Raw genomic sequence first — 25,269 nt, 5'->3', positions numbered from 1 at the left:
CGGGTCGGGTCATGGTGTGAGATGATGATGATGACGGAGTGTGGTGATGTTTTTGGTGAGGTCTATTGGATTAGATTGTTTTGCAGGACGTTCTCAAAAGTGAGAAGACAGGTAATACTGGCGTGATTGTTTGAAATGCAGACCGTGTAGACTCAACTGCATACAATTACTTAATAAAGATATTAGAGATTAGTTAAACTACCTTTTAAAATGAGTGAATCCAGATTTACAATTAACAATTCAAAGTTAATCCTAGGTTAGTACATCTAAATGCAATGATTATAGGTGCTATAGATAAAAATAGAGTTTGTTGGTGAAAAATAAAACTAGCTTTTCCCAACAAGATATTATTGATTCATGAATTTATCATTTAAAAATGTTTGCGGGTCCAAAATGTATGTTGTTTATATATCCCCTCCCTACCCCCCATTACCCCCCCACATGGAATGCACCTGATTGAATAAATTACACGCAGGTGCTCTACTGTGACATCTAGTGGCTGAATGATATATATAGCATCTTTAACCGTCTGAAAGTCGAATGTGCGCCAGTGCGCCATCCAACATTATTTCACTGACTTTAGCAAGCACATTTATTCAGCTAACTATGAAACTAGTGGTTGTAAACTAGTGTAACTAATGATTGCTCAACAACAACTATAAATGTTGGGTGTTTTGACCAAACAAAAAATATCAAAAGAGAAAAGAGGCCTACTCACGTGCTGTTATGCACTGGGGTGCCCTGAACTGTCCTATCCACAATAAAATCAGAAAATGCCATAATAAAAGGTGCACTATGCACTTCCAGAGGAGGGGGTTTGTTTGCAGAGCCTGCAAAATACATTTATTGTAATTCTTAGAATTCATCTATTTTAAGGGCGTCTGGGTAGCGCAGCGGACTAAGCAGAGACTCTGGAATCGAATCCAGCTGTCAGCGGTACCTCCGGCTTGGTCAGGCGTCCATACTAACACAATTGGCAGTGTTAGCGGGTGGGAAGCCGGTGGGGTATGTATCCTTGTCGTTGTAAACAGCGACTCCTACTGGTCAGTCAGGGCGCCTGTTCAGCATGGAAAAGATCTGGGGGAGGTAGTGTGATCCTCCCATGCGTTACACTCCCCCAGTGAGAGTCCTCGCTGTCAGGTGAAAAGAAGCGGCTGGCTGACTCCACATGTATCGGAGGAGGGGGTAAATGCGCGCAACGACCAGGAAGGGAATTGGCATAACGACTAAATTGGTATGGGAGAAAAATACGGAAAAAGGGGGGAGAAAAAATGTATTAAAAAAATATAATTAATCTATTTTATATTATCATAAATGCAAACAAAATAGGCACTGTGAACCAAACGTAAGCCTATAGAATATGTTCGTTATCTTTGCATCCAGGGATCCATTTTTCCTCAGTCCTTTCAGTCATGAAAATATACCTTAGAAATTATTCACTTCTCTGACTCTCACAAACCTACATACGTAGTTTTGTTTGTTTGTTAACCTTTATTTACCCAGGGTAGGTTCGCTGAGCACGGATGCTCTTTTTCAGCTACGCCCTGCTTCATTTAACATGAAACTAACAAAGAAAAGTCATTGTACTCTGCCAAATGTAATGTAATGTCGGCTAATATTACTCTCTAGCTACTGTAGCTATCATCTCATGGCTCAGCAGAGAAGCTCAAATGTCTCTTTTGAGATACATTTTGTTGCTGAGTTAATGGAGGGTTTCTGTCCAGTTTTGGAGGACAAGAAAACAGACCGTGGTCAGCAGTGCAGCTCCTCTCCTCTCCTCCTCTCCTACTGTAGCAAGAGAGGAGAGACGTAAGAGTCGTCCGAACCCAAACAGCCGCTTTAGCCATCTTTGTACTCAGTGTGCCACCGCTGTAAAGGATAGGGATTTTCACTGTGCGTCGCGGTGTTTGCAGGGCTATATCTATATTCTATATTATAGCTATGGAGACAATACTATGGCTCATTTGACATTAACTATCCATCGTTCAACATGTGAAAAAGAATAAAATGTTTCATGTATACGTTCGCGTGTTATACCGTGGTGAATATATTATAGTTTCAGAGTGATCCTGGCTAATTCCTGGTAACTGTGTTATGGTGCAATATGTGAATTTTGCTAAAAGCGTTCGCGTTGCTCGCCTGGACACGCTACTATTTCCAATTCAAAGGTATATAATAGGTATTATGTTCCATCATGCATGAAAGGGGGGGGGGTCGTTTTTTGATGCTTTGATCGTCAGCAACGGCATACGTTTTGGAGTATGTTACATATGATCGTTGCGATCGATGTGAAATCATTGTTGGATCAAAGTAGGATTGATGTCATATAGTCCTTACCTTTACAAGGAGGTATCCCAAAAAGTATATTCCAATTGTCTGATCGCGATTTCCAGTATTGATGTCGATCGGGTCCATGACATGAAGTGGCACAAGATATGCCTCAAGTGTGCTGAACGTGTTTCGAAGTTGTCGGATGAAGCGATTTACTTGACTTAGTCTAAATTCTCCACCCGGACGGAATTAGATGTGACACACAGTGTGAAATAAGGTTTCAAAGGGTGGGCAATACTGCCACCTAGCAGGATGCAGCCGGTATTGCATTTTTGGGATCTCAGAATGATTTCCTATGGTAACACAGAGGTCGATGAACCTGTAATGAATAAAAAAATTGAATAAAAAAAAAAACTACCAAAACCCGAGAAATCTCGGGTCTGGCACTCAACCGCTGGCGGGTTAACCCGAGAAATATCGGGTCTGGCGCCCAATGTGTTAACGAGTTAACGCAAAATTCCTTTAACCCTTGAGAGTCGAAAGTTCTGTTTGCACCCGTGGGCGGAGAACAAAAGGATTTAGAATTTCTCCCAAATGCTCAGAAAGTACCTATTTTCAGAAATCGGTAAAAATTGAAAAATGACATTTTCGAGTGCTTTGAGATGTTATATATATGCCTCCTTACTTGCTAAACTTAATATGACATGTAAATACGTTTAATTCTTGCTAGATGGTATGAATGTAATTATCTCCATTTGCCATAGAACTACATCGCGTCAAGAAACGCACATACAAGCACGCGCGTGTTATGTTGGAAATACTTGGAATAATCAGACAACACGTTGTTGCAGCTACACTGTGTTTTACTCAACTGAAAACACATGCAAGGTAACGTACATACGAACATCAACGCCAACGTCAACGTCACGTTCGGCCATATGCCGTAACGTGAATCGCAACACATGAACACGACACTGTCGCAATAGTCAGAACACTGGTTAAAGTGCTGGCACTCGCTAGAGTACCAGACGTAACATCCCCCCCCCCCCCCCCCCCCTTCACTCAACCTAGGAGTGATACCGCGGGTGCTGGGGCTGCAACATCATTGAATTGTCTGTCCTGCAGAGCTATAGCCGCGGGCACACCCTGTCCCGGGGCAGAGGGAGCCTGCATCCTGTGCTTTCGGCCAGCATGTCAACAGGTGCCATCAGCCAACCTGAATGAGGCCGGGCCAAGCTGCTGTCTGACCTGGACCGGGTCTGACCAGAATGACCGGAGCTTGTTGTCCCGGTGGGGTCGCCGAATCCTGACCCAGTCTGAGATGGCGATGGTAGGTGGTCTCGCATGTCGGGTCCTGTCGAAACGGTCCTTCATCCGGCGCTGGCGTGTGTCGACTGTGGCTTGAAGCGGGTGGGCCGGAGCCTGAGCCGGAGTAGGGCGCAGCCTGTCCAGGGGCAGCTGAAACTCGCGCCCTAGCATGAGGGAGGCTGGGGAGACGCCTGTGGTGGCGTGTTGAGTAGTCCTGTAGTGCAGGAGCGTCTGTTGGAGACCGTTGATGAATGTGCACCCTTGTGCCAGGTGGGCCCTGATGCCATTCTTCAGGGATTGGTTCAGCTGTTCCACACCCCCGTTCGCAGCCGGGTTGTAGAACGACGTGCGGATATGACTTATCCCCTTACCCCCCTGGTAGTGGCCAGTTCGTGAGAGATCATTTGGGGGCCATTGTCTGTCATGATTCTCTTGGGCAGGCCCCAGCGTGTGAACAGGGACTCGAGAATCTCAATCAGCACCCCGGCTGTGACCGAGCCCACGGGCGCCACCTCTGGCCACTTGGAGTGGAGGTCGTAGACCACAACGAGGAAACGCTGGTGATGCGGTACCCGGTGCAGTTCACCACAGACGTCGAGCTGCAGGTGCTCCCAGGGTTGGGACGGCCATTCCAATGGCTGCATGGGTGGGGGTGGGGCTGGGGCCCTGGTCTTCCCGCTCAGAAGACAGGCAGTGCAGTCCTAGGTAGGTTGAGAGTGCAGAGAGGAGAGGGTCAGCAGACGAGGCGTCCTGGAGCTCCTGCAGCGACACTGTCTCTTGGAGGAAAGTGTGGAGGAGCTGGACCAGGTCATGCTCAGCCTGGTCCCGATCGGGAGTCGAGGGCGGGGCCGTGGGGGGACTGGGGATTGCACGTGACAGTAGGTCAGCTACCACGTTGTCCTGGCCCGGCGTGAACTGCAAGCCGAAGTTGTACTGCTGCAGGCGGTCAGCCCAGCGGTGGAGGCGGAGCGGTTTGTGGCCAGTGCCTGACGTGGCGAGGAGGGTAGTGAGAGCCTGGTGGTCTGTCCTAAGCGTGAATGAGCGGCCGTAGAGGTACATATGCCAGCGCTCACATGCCCAGATGCAGGCCAGGGCCTCTCGCTCCCCCACTGAGTACCTCTGTTCTGTGGGGCTGAGGGCCCGTGAAGCGAAAGCGACCGGCCTCTCCACTCCCCCGTGCAGCTGTGACAGTACTGCACCAACGGCTGCGGCAGAGGCATCACACGTGACGAGGGTGGTGCTGTCTAGGTCGAAAAACGCCAGGACTGGTGATGAGGTGAGCTGGGACTTGAGGAGGTTCACAGCATTTGAGCAGGCAGGCGTCCAGAGCCAGGGCTCGTCCTGCTTCAACAGCTTCCGCAGTGGTGCAGTTGTGGCGGAGTAATGTGGCAGGAAACGGAGGTAGTACGCCGTCATGCCCAGGAAAGAGGCCACCTGGGCCGCTGAGGTGGGCTCTGGGACACGTGGCCTCTGTGTTTGACTGGAGCAGGTACATGCCGTCAGCCGAGAGGCGGAACCCAACAAAGTCAATGGTCGTGGTGGCAAAGACACATGATCTTTTGGAAGCAGCTGGGGGCGGAGCTTAAGCCAAAAGCCATGCGTTTGTAACGGAAGACCCCCCTGTGGGTGATGAACGCGGTGAGGTTGCGGCTCTCTGGGTGTAGTGGCACCTGGAGGTACCCCTGACGAAGGTCCAGTTTAGAGAACACCTTGGACCCGTGGAACTGGGCGGTGAGCTCCTCTGTGGTTGGCAGGGGGTATTTATCAGGGACGATGGCCTTGTTTACCGCTCTCAGGTCCATGCAGAGTCGCAGCCCCCCTAACTTCTTCTTTGCTACCACCAAGTTGGAGATCCAGGGTGACACGTTTACCTGTTCGATGATGTCGTCGTCCAGCATCTTCTGTAACTCGGTGGCGTTCTCACGGAGAGCCAGCGGGGAACGGCGAAGGGGCTGGATGACCGGAGTCACTTTTCGGTCTAGCAGGGGCTGGTGAGCGAAGACCCGGAGGCAGCCCACGCCGTTGAACAGTGCAGGCCACTGTTGCTGTGTGGATCTCTGAGCCTGTGGTGTCCAGCAGAGAGAAACCGAGGCCACTGAAGAGGTCGAGACCGAGGAGGTTGGTCCCTCGGAGTGCGATGTTGAAATTGAAGGCAGGTAGTGTCTTTTCTCCATACCTCACCGGCAGCTGGAGGGAGCCAACGATGTCGATCTTGGAGTTGGCGTAGCCTCGCAGGGTGGTGGTGGGCGGGCCCAGTGGCTTGTGGGAGAAGAATTGAGAGTATGTCGCCCAATTCAATAGAGACACTGTGGCTCCAGTTTCGAGGAGGAGGGGCAGTGTGATGTCACCGACCACCAATGAGCATGTTTTGAATGGGACTCGTCCTGAGCTGACATTATGGATGATAGTGGTCGGTGGCTTGGAAGCGCTAGCTGGGGCTGACCTGCAGACCTTGTGGAAGTGGTTTAGCCTCCCGCAGTTGGAGCAGGCTTTGCCACGGGCAGGGCAGGTCTGGGCTCTGGAGTTGTGTGAAAGGGAGCCACAATTCCCGCACGGCTGGCGTGAGCGGTCACGTGACTGGGAGGCTAACAGTATATTGTCCCCGCTGTCATCTGCACTCACGTTGAGGAGGGACACCCTTGAGCTGAGCGTGCTCGCAGCCTCTACTGGCGTGTGTGTGTTGGGGCTGGGGGAGGTAGACAAGCTAGCTGCACAGTTCATAGCAGATTCCACCTGCACTGCTAGTCTAATAGCTACTGCTAATGTCAGCTCGTCAGCTCGTTTAATCACTGTCAGTGTTCAATATGAGTTGGTCTCTAACCATTTCATCCTGTAATCCCCCGAATTTGCATGAGCTAGCCAAGCCCCGTAGGTCCGCGACGTACTGCGTTATTGACTCGCTAGTACGTTGATGCCTCCTTCGGAACACAACTTGACGGAGGAGTGCACTCTGTGGAGTGGCGAAATGTCCCTTTAGGAGCGCCACAACCGACGCATATGTGTCTAAGGTGCCGAGTGTTTCACACACACGCTGTCCCTCCACGCCTAAACAGTGCAGTAGCAATGCACGTTTCCTCACCGCGGACATTTCCAAACCGGTAGCCAGAAGATACGTCTCGAACGAGAAAATCCAACGTGCCCACGGGACGGGCGGCTCACCGGGCAGAGGTAGGAAGGGTGGAGGTTAGAGACCAACTCATATTGAACACTGACAGTGATTAAACGAGCTGACGAGTGGAATCTGCTATGAACTGTGCAGCTAGCTTGTCTACCTCCCCCAGCCCCAACACACACACACACCAGTAGAGGCTGCGAGCACGCTCAGCTCAAGGGTGTCCCTCCTCAACGTGAGTGCAGATGACAGCGGGGACAATATACTGGTCCCATCCAAATTCTAAACAACAGATTGGCTTTTCTGTTCTGCTTTTGTGTGTATGTGTGTGCGCTGGGCTGCTTCGAAATTGTCATTTCATAATAGACACGCAGCGTGGACCACTCTGTAACAACTCATCTCCAGCTGCTCTATCTCTATGTGCAACGAAAACTCTGCGAGCAGCGGTTCCAATAGTCTAACATGCTTTGCATCCTCGCCAGTCCTGTATATACCCACGTCGCGCTAAAACATTAACTACTGTAATGTTATCGGCTAACTGAGTATTCCAACTAAGCTAAGCAGAATAATGTGATGTGTGTGTGTGTGCATGTGTGTGCGCTGGGCTGCTTCACAGAATAATGTGCTGAATGGCAGAGTGCGTGTGTGTATACGAGTTATGAATTGTCTCTCGCAGTTCATTCAAGCGGGCTACGTGAACTACAGTATCAGCCACTGCTGTGTGACGAGTTTGGTGTTTTGGTCACCCGCCCTGCTAAACACGGACTGCTTTCCAATTGACAGCTTACGCATCGATGCGCTTTGTGAAGGAAAGATGACGTCGCCTAGCTAACCTGCACTGTCCGCTTCCATTCATTGTGCTAAGCTAGGCTACTTTTTACTGGAATGTCTTGCTAGTATCAAGGCACCCCAGGCAAAACCTTTCCATTGATGAGAGGATGGTTGTGTGTATGTGTGTGTGTGTGTGTGTGGTGTGTGTGTGTGTGTGTGTGTGTGTGTGTGTGTGTGTGTGTGTGTGTGTGTGTGTGTGTGTGCAGGGCAGGAAACTAACTTTTTGGCTTACCAGCCAATTGGCGAGTATATGATTTTTTTTTACCAGCCAAACAGATTTTTTACAAGCCATAAATAAATTGTGATAATTACTTCTTTGTATGTCTTCGTCTAAATTGATTTTCAATCATAGTAATAATCACACCGTGTCTCTACTCTTTAAAATATTTATTACCATAAAACATTAATAAGTGTCTCTACTATGGCGGTCAGGTGGCGTAGCGGAGATTGCGTTCGTCACCAAACCCGGAGACGCTAGGATTCGCCTGTTCGAATCCAGCTCACAGCTCCGGGGTTGTCACAAGCTTGGCTGTGGGAGAAGCTGGCGGGGTGGGTCCGGGTCGTTGTAAACAGCGACTCCTACAGTTCGGTCGGGGCGCCTGCTAAGCGCGGATAGGATCTAAGTGGGATAGTGTGATCCTTCCACACGCTACGCCCTCTCAGTGAGAATCCGCGCTGCCAGATGAAAAGAAGCGGTTGATTGGCTGGACGTGTGTCGGAGGAAGCACGTGATAGCCTCCACTCTCCCAGACCGACTGTGGGGGGTAAGTGCGCAGCGACCAGGAAGGGGATTGGGAATTGGCATAACGACTAACATTGGGATGGGAGGAAAAAGGAGGAAAAGGAGGGGGAAAAAGATAAAAAAAAATAAAATAAAAAACAAGTGTCTCTACTCTTCACAATATTAGCATAAAACATATATTAATCACACCGTCTCTACTCTACTATTAGGATATCACATATTAACATGAAACAGGGAACGATTCTGGACTGGGTTGGGCTGAACTGGGCAGTGAAAGATGCTGGGCTGGACTGGGTTGGGCAGGGAAAGTTGGGCTTGTCTAGGTTGGACTGGGTTGGGCTGGACTGGGCTGGGCAGTGAAAGAACCAAGCATTTCACTGTAATGTAATAGCTAAATAAAACAACTTGAACTTGACTTGTTACATTTGCACTCTGGTTGGATGCCAAACGTATTCTGGTTGTACTGTACTTGTGCTGTATGATGACAATACATTGGAATCGAATCTCATGTCAACGCTAGGGGTTCAGCAGGTGTATTCTGAATGACAAGTATGACAACATCACCGTTGTGAAGGGCATATGGGCGAGTGGTGATATGGGGGGAAACCCGGTAATAATTCGGTAATAATAAAATGTCACTCGGCTGCATTTAAGCAAAGCCGGTCAGTATAGTCGTCCACTATGTTGAATGCGCGTTATGGTAGCTTGTTACATGCTAGGTAGCTAGCCGGCTAATGCTGGTTGACTTGTCATTCTCATCCGACTCGAAGGAGACGCGTCGCATGCTGTTGTTCGCCCCCATGTCAGACCGCACTGATATCCGAAAGCGACGACTCTACATGCAATTATTTTCATCCACTGATGTGTTTTTGTCTAAGTTTGTCTACGTTGTCAAGCCGGTGACAGGAGTCTGTAGGTCCGCATGCAGTGGTCTATCCACTTCCCCTAGATGGGCGGCATCTTCTAGAAAAACGAGTGTTCATTGGAGGAGCTTAGAGCGCAACGATGATGTTCATTGGTTATGGATTATTATGAGGCGCAAATGGGAGGAATCATAAGGGGGGAGTCAGAGTTCGGCTTGTGCCAGTGAGCGAATCAGCAGATTGCAGAATGATTTTTTTGTTTTGTTTACTACTCGCCAGTGTGGCGACTGCTCTTCATGAATCACTCGCCAAACATAAGGAATACTCGCACTTGGCGAGTAAAATGGCCTAATTTCCTCCCCTGTGTGTGTGTGTGTGTGTGTGTGTGTGTGTGTGTGTGTGTGTGTGTGTGTGTGTGTGTGTGTGTGTGTGTGTGTGTGTGTGTGTGTGTGTGTGTGTGTGTGTGTGTGTGTGTGTGTGTGTGTGTGTGTGTGTGTGGACAAGTATATCAAATACCAACCACTGCTCAGTGTGATGGCCAACCTTGGGTATAGGTGTAGATATAGTGTACTTGTATTCGTTTTTTTTTTGTTTTCTGCTCTGCTCTCTATTGCATATGTGTTGAGCTTTTGGTCACGTGGCTCAATGTTTACATATATCTTTTCAATTATTACTCACGTGGGAGTTCTCTCTGGGGGTTCCCTGTCTCCTCTCTTTATACAGAGCAATGTTGGCAGGGTTTCTTTCCCTCAGACGCGTCATATGGGGCCCATATCTCTGTCTTTTGGCCAGCTTCCTACCGCTCGTCCCAGGCGGCATGGAGGGAACGTTATCTGGTTTCTTGTTAGAATTACCATTGATGTGTTTTGGGTATCGACGTGTACATAGCGCTGGCCCTGGGTGCTTCAAGATTCAAGATTCAAGATTCAAGAGTTTTAATTGTCACGGCATACAGGTATACAATGAAATGCGGCTGGTCTTGCCCGCGACGATGTGCAATACAGTGGTACAACATATAATAGAATCCAATAAAAATACAGTGGTACAACATATTAATAGAATCCAATAAAACAGTGCAATAAACAGGTACATGGTGTGCCATCTCGGTATCTGTACATTAGTATTTACAGAGCATATAGGACATGCTAGTTAGCTTTAGTAGTGCAATACACTGTTCCTGATGTTATACTACTTTAAGTGGCCTTTCCTCTGGCCATAAGTGTGCGTGTGTGCGTCATGAGTGTTAAAGTGGCTGCTAGTGTGTGAGCGTGCTCAGCGTGCGTGTCGTGTATGTACTTGTGTGTGGATAGTTCAGTTTCTGTGTCTCTCAATGTTCATTGTTCAAGGCTCTGATGGCCTGGGGGAAGAAGCTTAGCCTAAGCCTCTCCGTCTTAGTCTCTAGAATTCGCAGGCGTCTGCCTGACCTCAGCAGCTGGAACAGGCTGTTATTGGGGTGGTGGGGGTCTTTCATTATCCTGCAGGCTCTGGATTTGCACCTCTTGTTGTATAGAGCCTGCAGGGGAGGTAGCGCAATACCCGTGGTACGCTCGGCTGAGCGCACCACTCTCTGTAGGGCCTTCTTGTCCTGTGCCGTGCTGTTCCCATACCAGGCAGTGATGTTTCCGGTCAAGATGCTCTCTACAGCTCCTGAGTAGAAGGACTGGAGTATCTTCCCCGATACTCTGAACTTCCTTAACTGTCTCAGGTGGTAGAGGCGCTGCTTCGCTTTCTTTACTACTGTGTTTATGTGTGTTGACCATGTCAGGTCCTCTGAGATGTGGACCCCCAGGTACTTGAAGCTGCTCACCCTGTCCACGGTAGCCCCGTTAATCCTCAGTGGTGTGTGTGTCTCCCGCTGTCCTCTCCTATAATCCACGATCAGCTCCTTGGTTTTACCAATGTTCAGGAGCAGGCTGTTGTCCTGGCACCAACGTTCCAGTACCTCAACCTCCTCCCGGTAGGCCTTCTCGTCGTTGTCCGAGATCAGCCCCACCACCACCGTGTCGTCGGCGAACATCACAATGGAGTTGGAGCTGAACTTGGCCACACAGTCGTGTGTGTAGAGTGAGTACAGCAGGGGGCTTAGAACACAGCCCTGGGGGGACCCGATGCTCAGGGTGATGGTGTTGGAGGTCTGACCCCCCACCCTGACCGCCTGGGGTCTTTCACTCAGAAAGTCCAGTACTCAGGCGCTCAGGGCGGAGCTCAGGCCTAGCTCGATCAGCTTGTCCACCAGTCTGGTGGGGACTATGGTGTTGAACGCTGAGCTGTAGTCAATGAACAACAGTCTCACATAGCCCCCCTTCTGACGGTCAAGGTGGGAGAGAGTGCTGTGCAGTACCTGGGAGACCGCGTCATCAGTGGACCTGTTTGTCCTGTATGCAAATTGCATAGGGTCCATATCACTGGGGAGAGAGGCACAAATGTGGTCCTTGACCAGCCTCTCGAAACATTTCATGACCACAGAGGTGAGTGCCACCGGTCTGTAATCATTTGGACATGTTGGGGAGGGTTTCTTCGGTACAGGGATGATGGTAGACATCTTGAAGCAGGCAGGGACTACTGACTCCGCCAGGGATTGATTAAATATGGCGGTGAACACCGGGGCAAGCTGGTTTGCACAGGACTTAAGTATGCGTCCTGTTATACCATCTGGGCCTGCAGCCTTCCTGGTGTTCACCTGCATAAATGCTCTTCTCACACTGTGTTCCGACAACGAGAGAGCGCCCCCGCCCCCCCGCGGTTGCCCCCCCCCCTCCACAACAGCCGGTGCGCCAGTGACGTCACTAGCCAGAGGGCTAGCGGCGACACTGTCTACACCGAACCGAGCGTAGAAGGAGTTGAGTTTGTCCGCTAGAGAGGCGTCGTCGCTCCCCATTGAGGGGGCGCTGACTTTGTAGTCAGTTATTGTCTTCAGTCCCCTCCACAAGCCTCTTGTGTCGTTTTGTGCCATTTGTGTCTCCAGTTTCTCAGCATATGTCCTCTTAGCAAGTTTAACAGCCTTGCGTAGAGTGTAGACTGAAGCCTTGTATTCTTCCATATTTCCTGACTCTCTGCCCAGGTTATAAGCCGTGGTGCGTGAGTTTAGGGCTGTTCTTATAGTGCTGTCCACCCAAGGTTTCTGGTTTGGGAAAACCCGCGCCGTCTTTGTGAGGACAATGCCGTCTGCCACTGTAGTTATGTAGCTTACAACGGTATCAGCATACTCGCTGACGTCACTGGCGCTTCCTTCAAACATGTCCCAGTCTGTATCCTTGAACGCGTCGCGGAGCTCGGCCTCTGATTCGTCAGACCACTTTTTTGTCTCACGTGACACGACGACTTCGCGTTTGTATGCTGGGATTAAAAAGATGGAGTCGTGATCGCTCGCGCTTACAGAGCCCATCAGTGGCGGAGCCGCTACAGCCTTGTAGGCAGCTCTGAACGGGGTGTAGCAGTGGTCGAGTGTGTTCCCCCCTCTTGTGGAGCAGGCGATGTGCTGAAAAAAGGTCGGCATCACTTTTTTCAGGTTTGCCTGGTTGAAATCACCAGTCACTATCGTCGCGGCTTCCGGGTGCTTGATCTGCTGTTTGTTGATGTGGTCGTGTAATTCCCCCAGCGCTTTGCCAGTATTTGCCTGTGGATGAATATACACAACGGATATAATGACCGCGGTAAATTCACGGGGTAGGTGGTACGGCCTGCACAGGATTTGGAGATGTTCCATATCTGGGGAGCATGAACTTGAGAGGACATGTACTTCCTTGGGATTAACCCAGAGATTGTTCGTGAGGATGCAGACCCCACCTCCGACGCTCTTCCCAGAGGATGCCGTGCGATCTGCTCTCAGGACGGTGAAATTGTCCGATGGAGAGACGCTGTTGTCCGGCGTCGCTGGCTTGAGCCATGTCTCAGTGAAACACATGATATTAACGTCTCTCATCTCCCGTTGGAATCGGACCCTCGCTCTCAAGTCGTCCATCCTTCCCTCCAACGAACGTGCATTCGCCAGAAAGATGGATGGAATTGCTGGACGGTAAGCAGATCTTTTTAATCTAAGTCTGATACCGCCTCGTCTACCTCTATGTTTCTTTCTGCCGTATCCTTTGTTGTCGTTCTCCCGCTTGATTTCTGTTAGCCCTTCTGGGCATAAAGTGTCTCCCAACTCCAATTTGAGTCCGGAGTTTAGGTCCATAAGTGTCTGGCGGTCGTATGACATACCCGCCAGTGATGTTTTAATAAAAAAAGTCGAAAAAACAAACATAATAGCTAAAAATGTGCACAATCGTCGCGGAGCTAAACCAAAGGCGACTGACCGGGGTCGCGCCATTATGGATTCAGTGTGGAACCACGCATGGGCTGGCACGCCTTGGTTGCTCATTATAGAAACTGCGTTTTTTGTGGAGCAACTGGGATGGAGATTTTATCTCTTCCGAGCGCCAGTGTACTAGGTTAATCTCGACGAACTCTCGCTCATCTCTGGAGGGAGATGACGGAGTAGATCGAAACATTGGCGGAGGGGTCTCACGCCCATGGGGTGGGCCACCGTGCACGATGCGTTCATGTTCTGACCGTTTGGTGGCGCCCTCTGTGATGTTTTAGACCGACACGCGTACCTACCCCCCTCTTGGGACTGGGGATGGTGGCGTGATTAGGACACAGGACTGGTTCTGGTCGCGCCGGACCAGGTCAGTTAACCCGTTGTCCGCCGGGGCGCAGATCTGCTGTTCTGGTACCCTGAAGGACTTTGTGCTTTTTTGGGGGGGGAAATGCCGGGTTGGCCCGGGCGTCGCAGGGTTTGATGTTATGGAGGTGTGTGTCGTGCTTACGTCACTACGAGTTATCCTTCGCAGTTGCTTGGTCCATATTGTGTTGTAACTTGCGCTGTGCTAAGGGGCCTGTTCCTTTTCCATTATTTTTCGCCCCTCCCTTCCTCTGGGAGGGGGCTGTCGAGGTGGTTCTATTGTACCCCTCTGGCATCCCTGTGTACGTCCCGGTCCGCCGGGCCCAGGTCCGGACTCGTTCTTGTCGACCTGTTGGCCTGGGTTAACCCCTTCTTGAAAACTGAAACACTTGTACTGCCTGTATAGCCGGTGTATACGCGCAGTTGTGTTTCAGAGTTTTTTCTTCGGGGGGTTAACCTGTTCCACTCGACGGGGTCGGTACCAACCCCTTTTGACATTATGATCATATAGGCATATTTTTATGAATGATGAAAATAATTTGTGATTTTAAAATCAACCGTTTTCAAGTATTAACATCACTACTATGTCACAAATGCATGTAGAATGTAAAACGTTAGGTTGGCAATAGTTTAGCAATAGGTTAAAAGTGTACTTATATCGTTTTAAGTTTTCGATATGCAATCGTCTATCTGACCCGGAACCGGAAATGGAAATGTTGAACCATGGGAATTGTAGTTTTTTTGTGGCCATTTTGTAGAGGAGATTCATAGCTATCGGCCAGCGTTGAAATTTCTCCGATCTACACTTCCTGTCACATACTATGGTGGTTCAAAGTTCAGCGTTCTGAATGAATCATATCAATAATTGTTATGATTCGCGATAATAAGCTACAAAAGGTAACGTTTTTGACAAATATTGAAACGCAGTCAGTTTCTCCTCACTATTGTTACCATGTAGGAACAGTTAGATCTGAAATTAGTTTCAAAATGGTTACACTGTGGGGGAAATAAAAAAGTACAGTCGATTACAGTAAATATCAGTATCTGTTATTATGCACGCCTGGTGATACTATATCCAAATTGAACTCGGCCATTTGAAAGATACTATATATATATATAAATGTGCGAATTGGCTATAATAAGGTAATGTATAAGCATATATTCTATATTCTATACTAATATTTCAAATTGCATTGGTCCGGATGGGAGAATTCAGTACTGTATATACAGCACCTTCAGTTTTATCATCTTCCCTTTATTAATTTCCTTAGATCTTTTGTACACATGATCTCAAGAGGGTACTGAATGAGTTCAGTGGTAGTTTTTTAAGTCTGGTCATTATTATCATGGTGTTATTCACTGTCAAAGATGAAAAGAAAAATCATAATTCATATTTTCCTTTGTTTCATCACAATTTAAGCAAGCCATAGACACAATATTTCTGACACTGAGAATACATTCACTGAGGTCCATAGATATACCTAGATACCAAGAATATGCAAATAGCCCTTGTAGAAGTGGAGCAATATTCCATTTACCTAGGTATACATTTTATGCAGCAACCGCCTCCTGTTAAACAAAACATAGGGGGTTGGTTGATTCCCCGGTGTGTTGGTAGCGGAGTTGAGCATTTGTCGAGTTTCTGCTCTGCTCATCTCCTGTGTTCCACTAGAGTGCAGTGCGTAAGCTATACGATATATAACATACGGTTATCCTATAACCATAGTTATATGAGTATAGCGAGCGCTCTGCACTGACTCACTGAGGACCCCGTGGTCTTCGCCTTCGGTGGTGAAAGACTTGGGAAGGAGCTGTTAGTATGGCCACGTCCCCGCTTATGTAGAGGAGCGGATGTGGGTGTGGCCAGGCGGATGGGTGTGTACATGTGAATACATTTATTCAGTATTAGATTGATAAGGGATAGGGTTCCACTAGAGTGCAGAGCGCTCGCTATACTCATATAACTATGGTTATAGGATAACCGTATGTTACAACTCCCCGCCAACAGGTGGGGGTGCTGCAGCACCCTCAGCACCCCTAGTTCCCGCGTCACTGCCATGACCACTGCACCACTGAGTATGATACTATTTTGAATGGCAAGTTCAGCTTCAAAGCCATGCCTGATGGCTCGCTCGACAGGACAAAAGTTATTTGTATTTACTGTCGATGTGAATTTAGTTACCACCGGAGTAGGCCTACATCTAGTCTCAAATAGTACTTTCGTCGGCCAAGCACACCGCCGATGCAAACCACACTGGATAATTTGCAGGGGAGACAGGGGGACAGCGCTACAACTGATACACATTGTGGAGGATGACGGAGATACAAGATACAAGAGTTTTATTTGTCACGGCATACAGGTATACAGTGAAATGCGGGCGGTCTCGCCCGCAACAATGTGCATATACAATAGTAATAATAATAAGAGTCCAACCAATTATTTAGAGTTATTTACAGAGCATGGTAGGACATGCTAGGTCCTGTGGTAGTGCAGTACACTGTTAGCTACGGATGAGGCATTGGGTCTTTATGTACACTGCTATACAATGCTATATTTTACAATCTCAAGCTATACTATAGAGAGAGAGAGAGAGAGAGAGAGAGAGAGAGGAGGAAGGGGCAAGAGAGAAAGAGCTAGGAGAGTGTGTGTGTGTGAGAGAGAGAGGGGGGGGGGGCGGGGGGTGTGAGTCCTCAGTCCTTGTGTGGGTGAATGTAACAAGTTCCTAACTTTTTCTTTCCCCTATTATTTCATGCACACTTTATTCATTGTTTTAAATTATTCTTTTCTTTGAAGTTATTTTGTGCATCACTCTGTTTGTTTTTAATTTGATGCAAATTTGCAATGCATGAGGGTCATCCTTTTGTGTTAAATGGCTGCTTAAACAAAAAAATGGGGATGAATAGTTCAACACACTACTGTGTTAGTAATCATTAGTTCATTACTATGTAATATTACATTTAGTAAATTGGTATGCCCATCTGTTGTTTTTTTGTTGGGCTTTTATAAAATAATTCATGATTTCAGCATTTTGTTTTACAATGCAGTTTGCACATCTTAGTTACTTGAAGATTCTGGACTGTATTTCTCATTGTGGCAATAAATAAACATGCATTTTTTTGCATAAAGCAAGCATTTGTCTACTCTCATGTTGAAAAGAGTATTAAAACTTGAAAAATATCAGTTTAAGGTAGATTTAGAACAGATAAGAAATATGCGATTAATTTGCGATTAATCACGATTAACTATGGACAATCATGCGATTAATCAGATTAAATATTTTAATAGATTGACAGCCTTAAAACGTATACATGTTATATGATGTTTGTGTATTCCAGTGGATGGGAGCATTCAATTCTTGACCCATTGACCTACAAATGTTATGTTAAAGTGGTATGTCCAGTTATGCTGCTAAGTAAAATCCTTATTCTGTGTAATTGTACATAGCTGAGTCTACATGGTCCTCATTTCAAATGATCGAAAACCTTAGTTTGTCCAGGTTTGCAGAGATGAGCTGCAGTAAGAGGGCGTTCGTACTTTCAACCTCAGAGCACGCTGGGGACGAGGCTTGCACGTGTGTGTGTGTGTGTGTGTGTCTGCGTGTGCTGTCTCTGACACACTCTCTCTCTCTCTCTCTCTCTCTCTCTCTCTCTCTCTCTCTCTCTCTCTCTCTCTCTCTCTCTCTCTCTCTCTCTCTCTCTCTCTCTCTCTCTCTCTCTCTCTCTCCCTCTCTCTCTCTACAGACCACAGAGGTGGAGGTGAAGAAGAAACACTCTGGCTCTCTCATGGTGTCTGTGGACCAGCTCAACAACTCTTTCAAAGGGAAGGACCGGGCCAACAGCCAGTTGAGCGTGGTCACCAACACGCTGATGGAGGGTACGGACCACCTTCCCCTTGTTTATTTAATAGTCTATTAACCCTTTCAGGTGTATGGTCTCACACGTGGGATAGAATTCACATTTACATTTACATGTAGTCATTCAGCTGACGCTTTTATCCAAGTTCTGTACAACAGTCAGCAGGAAGGGTACAACTCTGGCAGCTAAGGGTAAGTAGCATTGTTCATCAAACAGTGTCGAACTTGAGTGCCACAGACTTGAGTGCATATAAGCATAGTACGTAATAAGAATAGGCATACTAGTAAAAGACAGTACAAAGGTTAGTAATTTTTCTTAGAGCTGAACATTCTGATGCTGATATAACAATATGTGCTTTAAGTAACTGAGTGCATCTTTGAATCACTTAACGTTCTGCTCTATCTGAGCGCTGAGTGACTGCTATCTAGCACAGAAAATTGTAGGAGCGTTAGTGTAGGATCCATTTCTTCTGTATGCTGAGGCTAGTCAGAAGGTTCAGAGTGAGCGGAACTGAGCAGCCCCGCTAAGTGCGTTTGTCCGCTCTGAGCGAAGCTTTTTATTTTTGTTTAGTTTAGTTTATTTGACAATTTGACAAAAAGTCACAGACTTATTTCCATTGTGGTCCTTGGTCTCAGCAGCACATATTATTTACATAAACATTATTATCATCAGCCTACACTATATTGCTCAAAGTAAAATACAACACTATTAATAATATATGTACACAATGTACAGATCTCATACACTAAAGCAGGAAGCCTCCCTCTCCCAGGAAGTCCATTACTCTGAGATATTTTCTAGGAGCCGTTTCCTAACGTTCACCTTGAAACAGCAGCTGAGCCGCTCATAGTTATACCGTGCGCAGAGCTACACTATGAAAAGATCATATAACACTGAAAACGACTCAGCTCAGCTACAGACTGCAAGTCATAGAACTTGATTGGATAGAAAAGAACTTTCCATAGTGTATGATGATTATTTTCTTTGCATATTAACCTTCGGAGTCTCATGCACCACACCAACTAATTTCCATGACAGCATTATCAAAGATTCTATGGCATCTTTGGTGTACCCTATGGGTGTACCAGCCAAATGGAGTTCAAGAATGTAGATTGAATGGCCATTCTATCAATAACATTTCTGTGCTGCAGGTGCTTTCAGCCAGGCAGTGTAATCTACAGCAAATTATTACCCAATCAGCAAATAGGTCTAGTCCTAATGGTCCAGCCCTGTTTGCATTGATTGACAGATGGCTGCACCGTTATGAAAAGTCATTATCTCTGCCAAGCGGCGCAATGTTTTCGGTCTGGTCAGTGTGCGTGTGTGTGTGTGTGTGTGTGTGTGTGTGTGTGTGTGTGTGTGTGTTTGTGTGTGTGTGTGTGTGTGTGTGTGTGTGTGTGTGTGTGTGTGTGTGTGTGTGTGTGTGTGTGTGTGTGTGTGAAATTTGAAAGGTCATAACTCCTATGCCATACGTCCAATTTACACTAAACAAGGTACCTTCCAGCTATCCTCACTCTATAAATCTGCCTCAAGGACCCATAAATTCCCCCATATTAGATAAAACTATTTTGGAATAACACATTTTTGACATCTCTTCTCCTTGCTACCACATTTTCAGTGGACCATTACTGGAACAAACGTTTCAAACATTTTATATGGCTTGTTCAAATAGTTTTTTGAAGATGTTGACCAATGAACACATCTTCAGCTTCAGCACATAAAAAAACCAAAGTCTATGAACTGTTGGGTCAATCATCACAAAAAAAGGATATGTGCACATTCTCGAAGTCAACTTCCTGTCTGTTGTTGCTACGCAACTGCAGCGTGGGGGGAAACTGCCCCGCCTGGTACATTGTGTACGCTTCATTTAGTGGAGAAACTGATTGTTAAAGCGGCAAATTAAAGACAATCAAGCGGAATTTTCTTCTGTCCTTCACAATGCCAAAGAGCTGCTGTGTTACGCGTTGTATTAATGACAAAAACAGAAATCCAAATCGCAAGTTTTCTACCATCACGGAGGAAAAAGTGGCTGGCAGCTAACGTTAGCTACGTTAACCTAGACAAATAGCTACATGCTGAGCTAACGTTAATTATATCATATCGAACTGATAGGAGCTTATTTTATCTAATCTTACGTGGATGTTTGATCGGGTAGTGGCACACGTGGTACCACCATGTAAGATTAGATACGATAAGCTCCTATCGGTTCGATATGATGTAATTAACGTTAGCTTAGCATGTAGCTACCACGATCACAACACCAGTCAATCAGGGGGAACTTCTTTGACTCATATCTCACCTTAGAATCACCAGAAAGGCTTTCGAAATAGTGAAATGCCATGTTGGCCTCAATATTTTCAAAACAAATCGTATGAAAATGTTATGAAATGAACAAGAATGTGATAAAACATGTAATAAAAACGGAGCTCAACGCATGCATTTGATGGTAGAAATCAGTTTGTTACCCTCATACCAAGATGGCGGCGGTCTCGTGACATCAGAGTGTCTTCGAGAATACGTAAATTAAACATACCCTGAAAGTTTCATTCAAATGGACCACTAGGGGGAGTTCCAAATGAGGGGGGGGGGGCATGGTTTTAGCGGCAGGAATTGAAAGTAGAAGAGTACATATTAATTCAGGATGTAATCGGGTGGAGGGTGCAGCCATTCAATTTGTCCACGAGGGAGTGTAGAGTAGAGGAGAGGAGGTAGGTTTTTAGGCAGGCATGAGTCAGACCATGAGTCAAGGAGGTAGGTTTTTAGGCAGGCATGAGTCAAGCCATGAGTCAAGGAGGTAGGTTTTTAGGCAGGCATGAGTCAAGCCATGAGTCAAGGAGGTAGGTTTTTAGGCAGGCATGAGTCAAGCCATGATTCAATGAGGTAGGTTTTTAGGCAGGCATGAGTCAGGCTATGAGTCAATGAGGTAGGTTTTTAGGCAGGCATGAGTCAATGAGGTAGATTTTTAGGCAGGCATGAGTTAGGCCATGAGTCAATGAGGTAGGTTTTTAGGCAGGCATGAGTCAAGCCATGAGTCAAGGAGGTAGGTTTTTAGGCAGGCATGAGTCAGGCTATGAGTCAATGAGGTAGGTTTTTAGGCAGGCATGAGTCAATGAGGTAGATTTTTAGGCAGGCATGAGTTAGGCCATGAGTCAATGAGGTAGGTTTTTAGGCAGGCATGAGTCAAGCCATGAGTCAAGGAGGTAGGTTTTTAGGCAGGCATGAGTCAGGCCACCTAAATGGAGCTACTGATTGGGAGATGCATGTAGATTTGGGAGGAACACGTGTTGTTCCACGAGAGATAGTTAGCATTAACTTGAGGCCTGACCTAGTATTATGACAGTCAGCAGTTTGTTTATTTTATAGAATTGACCGTGCCTTGGGAGGATTCAGTGGAGGAGGTGTATCTTCTCTGTTGCTGTTTCATGTATGAAATTGTCATCATCAGGATTTTTTTTAATTATTTTTACATAGGATGACATAAGGAAGTTCAGCGTGTGGATATCATGGAAAAAGGGTAGCTAGCATGGAGGGGGTGGTTACTGTTGAGCCTTCCCGTGTCGTGGGCCTAACTTGACGAAACACCAGTGAAGGGAGGTGCCCACTTGATAACCCTGGTGATGCGCCGGCTCTCACTGCCTATCTATCTACACGTTGGGTTGTGGTGCCATTGGGGGCCATGTGGTAGGATATGTAGCATCGGCGTTGTCAATACCTGGAGCTCACGCTTGAACTATTCCCTCCTGCACCCACCACCCCTTCCCCTAAGCCGGGTTTGTATCCTATTCCTTACCCCAACACACACACACACACGCACGCACGCACGCACGCACGCACGCACGCACGCACGCACGCACGCACGCACGCACGCACGCACGCACGCACGCACGCACACACACACACACACACACACACACACACACACACACACACACACACACACACACACACACACACACACACACACACACACACACACACACACACAGAAAACAAACACACACACACACAATGATGACCTTTTTATTTGACCATGATTAGCATAGATGTTTGGCAAGGGGATTGGGCGATTTTTCATTGAGCGCTTATCCTTTTGTCCAATCATTAGAAAATGTGGTTTCGTAACACTGTTGAACCACGTGTGTGAAGGTATTCTTTAATCTTGGGGTGCCACCCCCGTTCCAAACACGTGCAATGGGCCTGGTGCAAATTTGGCCACAAATCAATGAGTTTGTCCAAACATCAACACTTGCAGGATATGTTTCATAACACTGTTGTTAAAGCTGCTGTGCACATTAATCTCTTCTAGCCCCCCCCCCCCCCCCCCCCACCTTCTATTGATGGGTCACAAACCCAATGAAATGATGGTAATGTGAGCAAAGTTACATGGGTGTACAACAAAAACGACTGGCATCACAATATTGTAATTCATAGTGTTGTGAAGGGCCAGATTAAACCGAATATATATATTTATTTATATATATATATTTAATTGTATTTGTATATTCTCTAATATTCCCTGATATCCCTTGTATATTCCTTGTACAATATGCATTGAATATCCATTCTAGCCTACTGAACATCCCATAATAGTCTCCATTCTACTATTGGTCGAGACCTTGGTGCCAGGCTGCCATACCCCCCAGACCCAGTTCAAACGTACCGCTCAACATGTACGAACAAGTCCTAGTTCCGTGTAGGAATCTGGCTACCGCACCACTAACGGTACTATTTGTTCATAGTGCGTATATATACTGCGCTACTAAAGTAGGACTTCCTTTTTTAGTCCAGTTTCTTACCCTCCAATAGAGTGACAGACGTAAAGCCTCCCCGCGACGCCACGTGTGGGAGTAAGGCCAAGTTCGGCCTACCATCGGTATTGAGACATCGTGTATATTAATATTTGAATAGTCATATTTGGCACTATATCGTCGAGTTGGACGTAGTCTATTAAGCTAATAATAGTCTATTCATATGTAGTGCTTCGTGCGGTGAGAATACTATCGTAGTCAGTACCCCATCGTTTCGGGCAGAGAACTGGCTGCTTATCCAGGGTGGCCGACCCCATGTGAGGCTGCACCCGAGGAGCCCCAGAGCCGACGAGCGAGTGGACCTGCATACCGGATTATTCTACCGACGACAGCCCGCCTTCCCAGGCACGGATTATGCTTTGTATACAGTGATTATTCTATGGATAAAGACCAACACTGCCGTGTGTTGGAAACCCCCCCCCCGGAGAGGACGACAGGTGAGGAGACGCTCTACACGACGAGGTCGCTTCACGTCTCTCCATCGTGGACCGAAGGAAGCCGGCCCACAGAGAGTCCAACTGCTTTCATCTGTGGATCGAGGATCGCTGAGGCACCGAGCCGCACAACCGTGGGTTCTCCCAGGATACCCTCGGCCAGACGGATACAGCCAGACTCTACCCCCCCCCCCCCCCTTCTCCAGTTGTCTTACAAGCGACCGGAATTCCCCCCTAGTGTATCCAGTTCTATAATCATTAAAGTATCATTGCTATTATTCCTTAAATATTCCAGGTTGTATATTTACCACCTGCGCCACCAGAGATTGGACGTTCTCTATTGATATACCAACGAATACTCATTTGCCATAAAAGTGCATCCTATTTCAAATCATAAATGTAATTAAGTGATTGCTCTACATACCTTTTGCTATGTATTAATTATTATTAAACGCAGACTTTCGACTTGGTACATTTGTGTTGGATCGTTTCATCTACGTGGGAGTGTTTACCATAATTATTTATGCCTAGTACTGGGTGGCCAGAGTCTAAAGTACAAGAGGTAGTGGTAGTAAGTATCATATCTAACAATACAGTCAGGGAATTGTACCCCTCAGTTACAATTGGTCCTTCGAGCCGGATGGTAATTAGTGTAATATTAATATAGTGTTATTAATATTGAAATGGCCTATGATGAACACTCCACGAAACGATCCTCCTAACCAACGCCCGCAGCGCGAACGACGGCTCCCTCAGTACTTAGAGGCTTACGCTGTCAGTCAACAACCTAGTCTTCTACTAACAGTAAACGCGGTAAAACTAGAAAGTAAAAGTATGTCTAACCCCAACGCCCAGACTACCCCGACCATAGAGGCCCCTACGGGTTCTAATGTAACTGACCAAGTTCACGGTGGGGACCAGTGGGAACCAGACATGACTTCACACCCCGCCAGTACTGAAGAAGTAGTCCCCGATGAGTCCCGGGAGGAATACAACGCTACCGAGAGAGAACTCGGCACGGAAGAAGACGGGGAGAGCACCGTGGAGATAGAGCTCCAAGGCTCCGCAAGGAGTACCCCGAGGGAAGGCTCCCCTATACAACCGCCTTCCCCCAGCGAGGCAGAGAGGACCCTACAGCAGGCCTTCCTCATCAGCCTGAACGCCGCTGCTGAACGCGACCGACTGCAGATCCAGCAGCGGAGCGAAGAAGAGCATATACGTCTAGAAATAAGACGCATTCAGAGGGAAGAGAATGTGGCCCGAGACCGAGCAGACAGCCAGCGAGCAGCTGCTGGTGCTCTACGGGACGCAGAGCGCGACAGACAGCAAGCGCAACTAATAGAACAGCTGATCAGACGGACAACACCCTCTCCCTCCGCCAGAGGCTCCAGGAACTCGTCTAGACACACCTCCAGGGCGGCATCCCCTAGCCGAGTAAACAACCCTGAACTTGACCAACAGACGAGGTCTATACCCCCCACAGACCACCTCCCCCCACCGGTCCAAGCGAGACCTAGCAACCGGGAAGGAGCAGCATATCCTGTGGAGAGGCTAAACCAGAGACTACAAGCACTGGATGACCTAACTGAAGACGAAGAGGAAGAGGAGGAGAACCACGCCCGACGACAGCACAGTACTCTACCGGACCAGGAGGTCCGGTACAGCCCAGGCTATACTCCCGCGGAGCTGCGCTACAGACCCCCGACTCTATACACGGGTGAGCACGACGCACGACCCGCACCGAGGAACAGCACCTGGACAAGCGGGCCATGGTACACTGCCGGTACCAGCCCATACCAAGGAGCGGGAGGAGACTCGCCTAGGAGGCCTCTCCCCCAACGCTCGCCGATGTATCCACAGTCAGCGTCATACATTGGCACGCCTATGGTACCCGACTTCACCCAAGAGAACCGGGCCCAGTATACAGAACTCCGCATGTGTCTGGAGACCATGTTGGTGGATGTATTGGATGAACGCCATAAATACGCCATCCTACTGAAGCACTTAAAGGTACCCCACGCACATAATATAGCGCTCGCCTACGCGACCTCCACCACCCCATACACAGCAGCGCTGGTAGCATTGGACCAGAGGTATGGGCGCATATGGGATTACGTGATCCAGGAGATCCGACACATCGACCGCTTACCCCCAGCAATAGACAATCGAGCACTGGACGACCTGTCCATCAGAGTGCAGTCCCTGGTAGGGATGTTGGGAGCGCAGAGAGAGAAGGGGAGGCATGAACTTTACGCCAACTCAAATGTGGAAAGGATCTTGGAGAAGCTGCCGCCCGCTCGACAGGAGCGTTTTAGGCGGCAGAGAGACCACCGAGACCCGAATGGCCCCGAACCGAACCTCCTCGATCTAGCAGACTTCCTG

General features: G+C 47.8%; 1 protein-coding gene across 3 annotated transcripts in view; it reads left to right on the top strand.

The window, feature by feature from the left end:
• Window positions 1–25,269, top strand: part of scn8ab (sodium channel, voltage gated, type VIII, alpha subunit b) — a gene marked incomplete at both ends in the record, with an annotated part of 164,505 nt that overhangs the window by 68,197 nt on the left and 71,039 nt on the right. For all 3 annotated transcript variants that reach the window (XM_084317717.1, XM_084317715.1, XM_084317716.1), the window contains one exon: window positions 17,532–17,664. In XM_084317717.1, coding sequence (XP_084173843.1) covers window positions 17,532–17,664 — 133 coding nt within the window. The remainder of the gene's footprint in view (window positions 1–17,531; window positions 17,665–25,269) is intronic.

Source organism: Notolepis coatsorum (assembly GCF_963971535.1).
Source record: "Notolepis coatsorum genome assembly, chromosome: 6".
Classification (NCBI taxonomy): domain Eukaryota; kingdom Metazoa; phylum Chordata; class Actinopteri; order Aulopiformes; family Paralepididae; genus Notolepis; species Notolepis coatsorum.
Note: the sequence above shows the minus strand (reverse complement) of the source record. Positions and strands in the feature narration are given on the sequence as shown.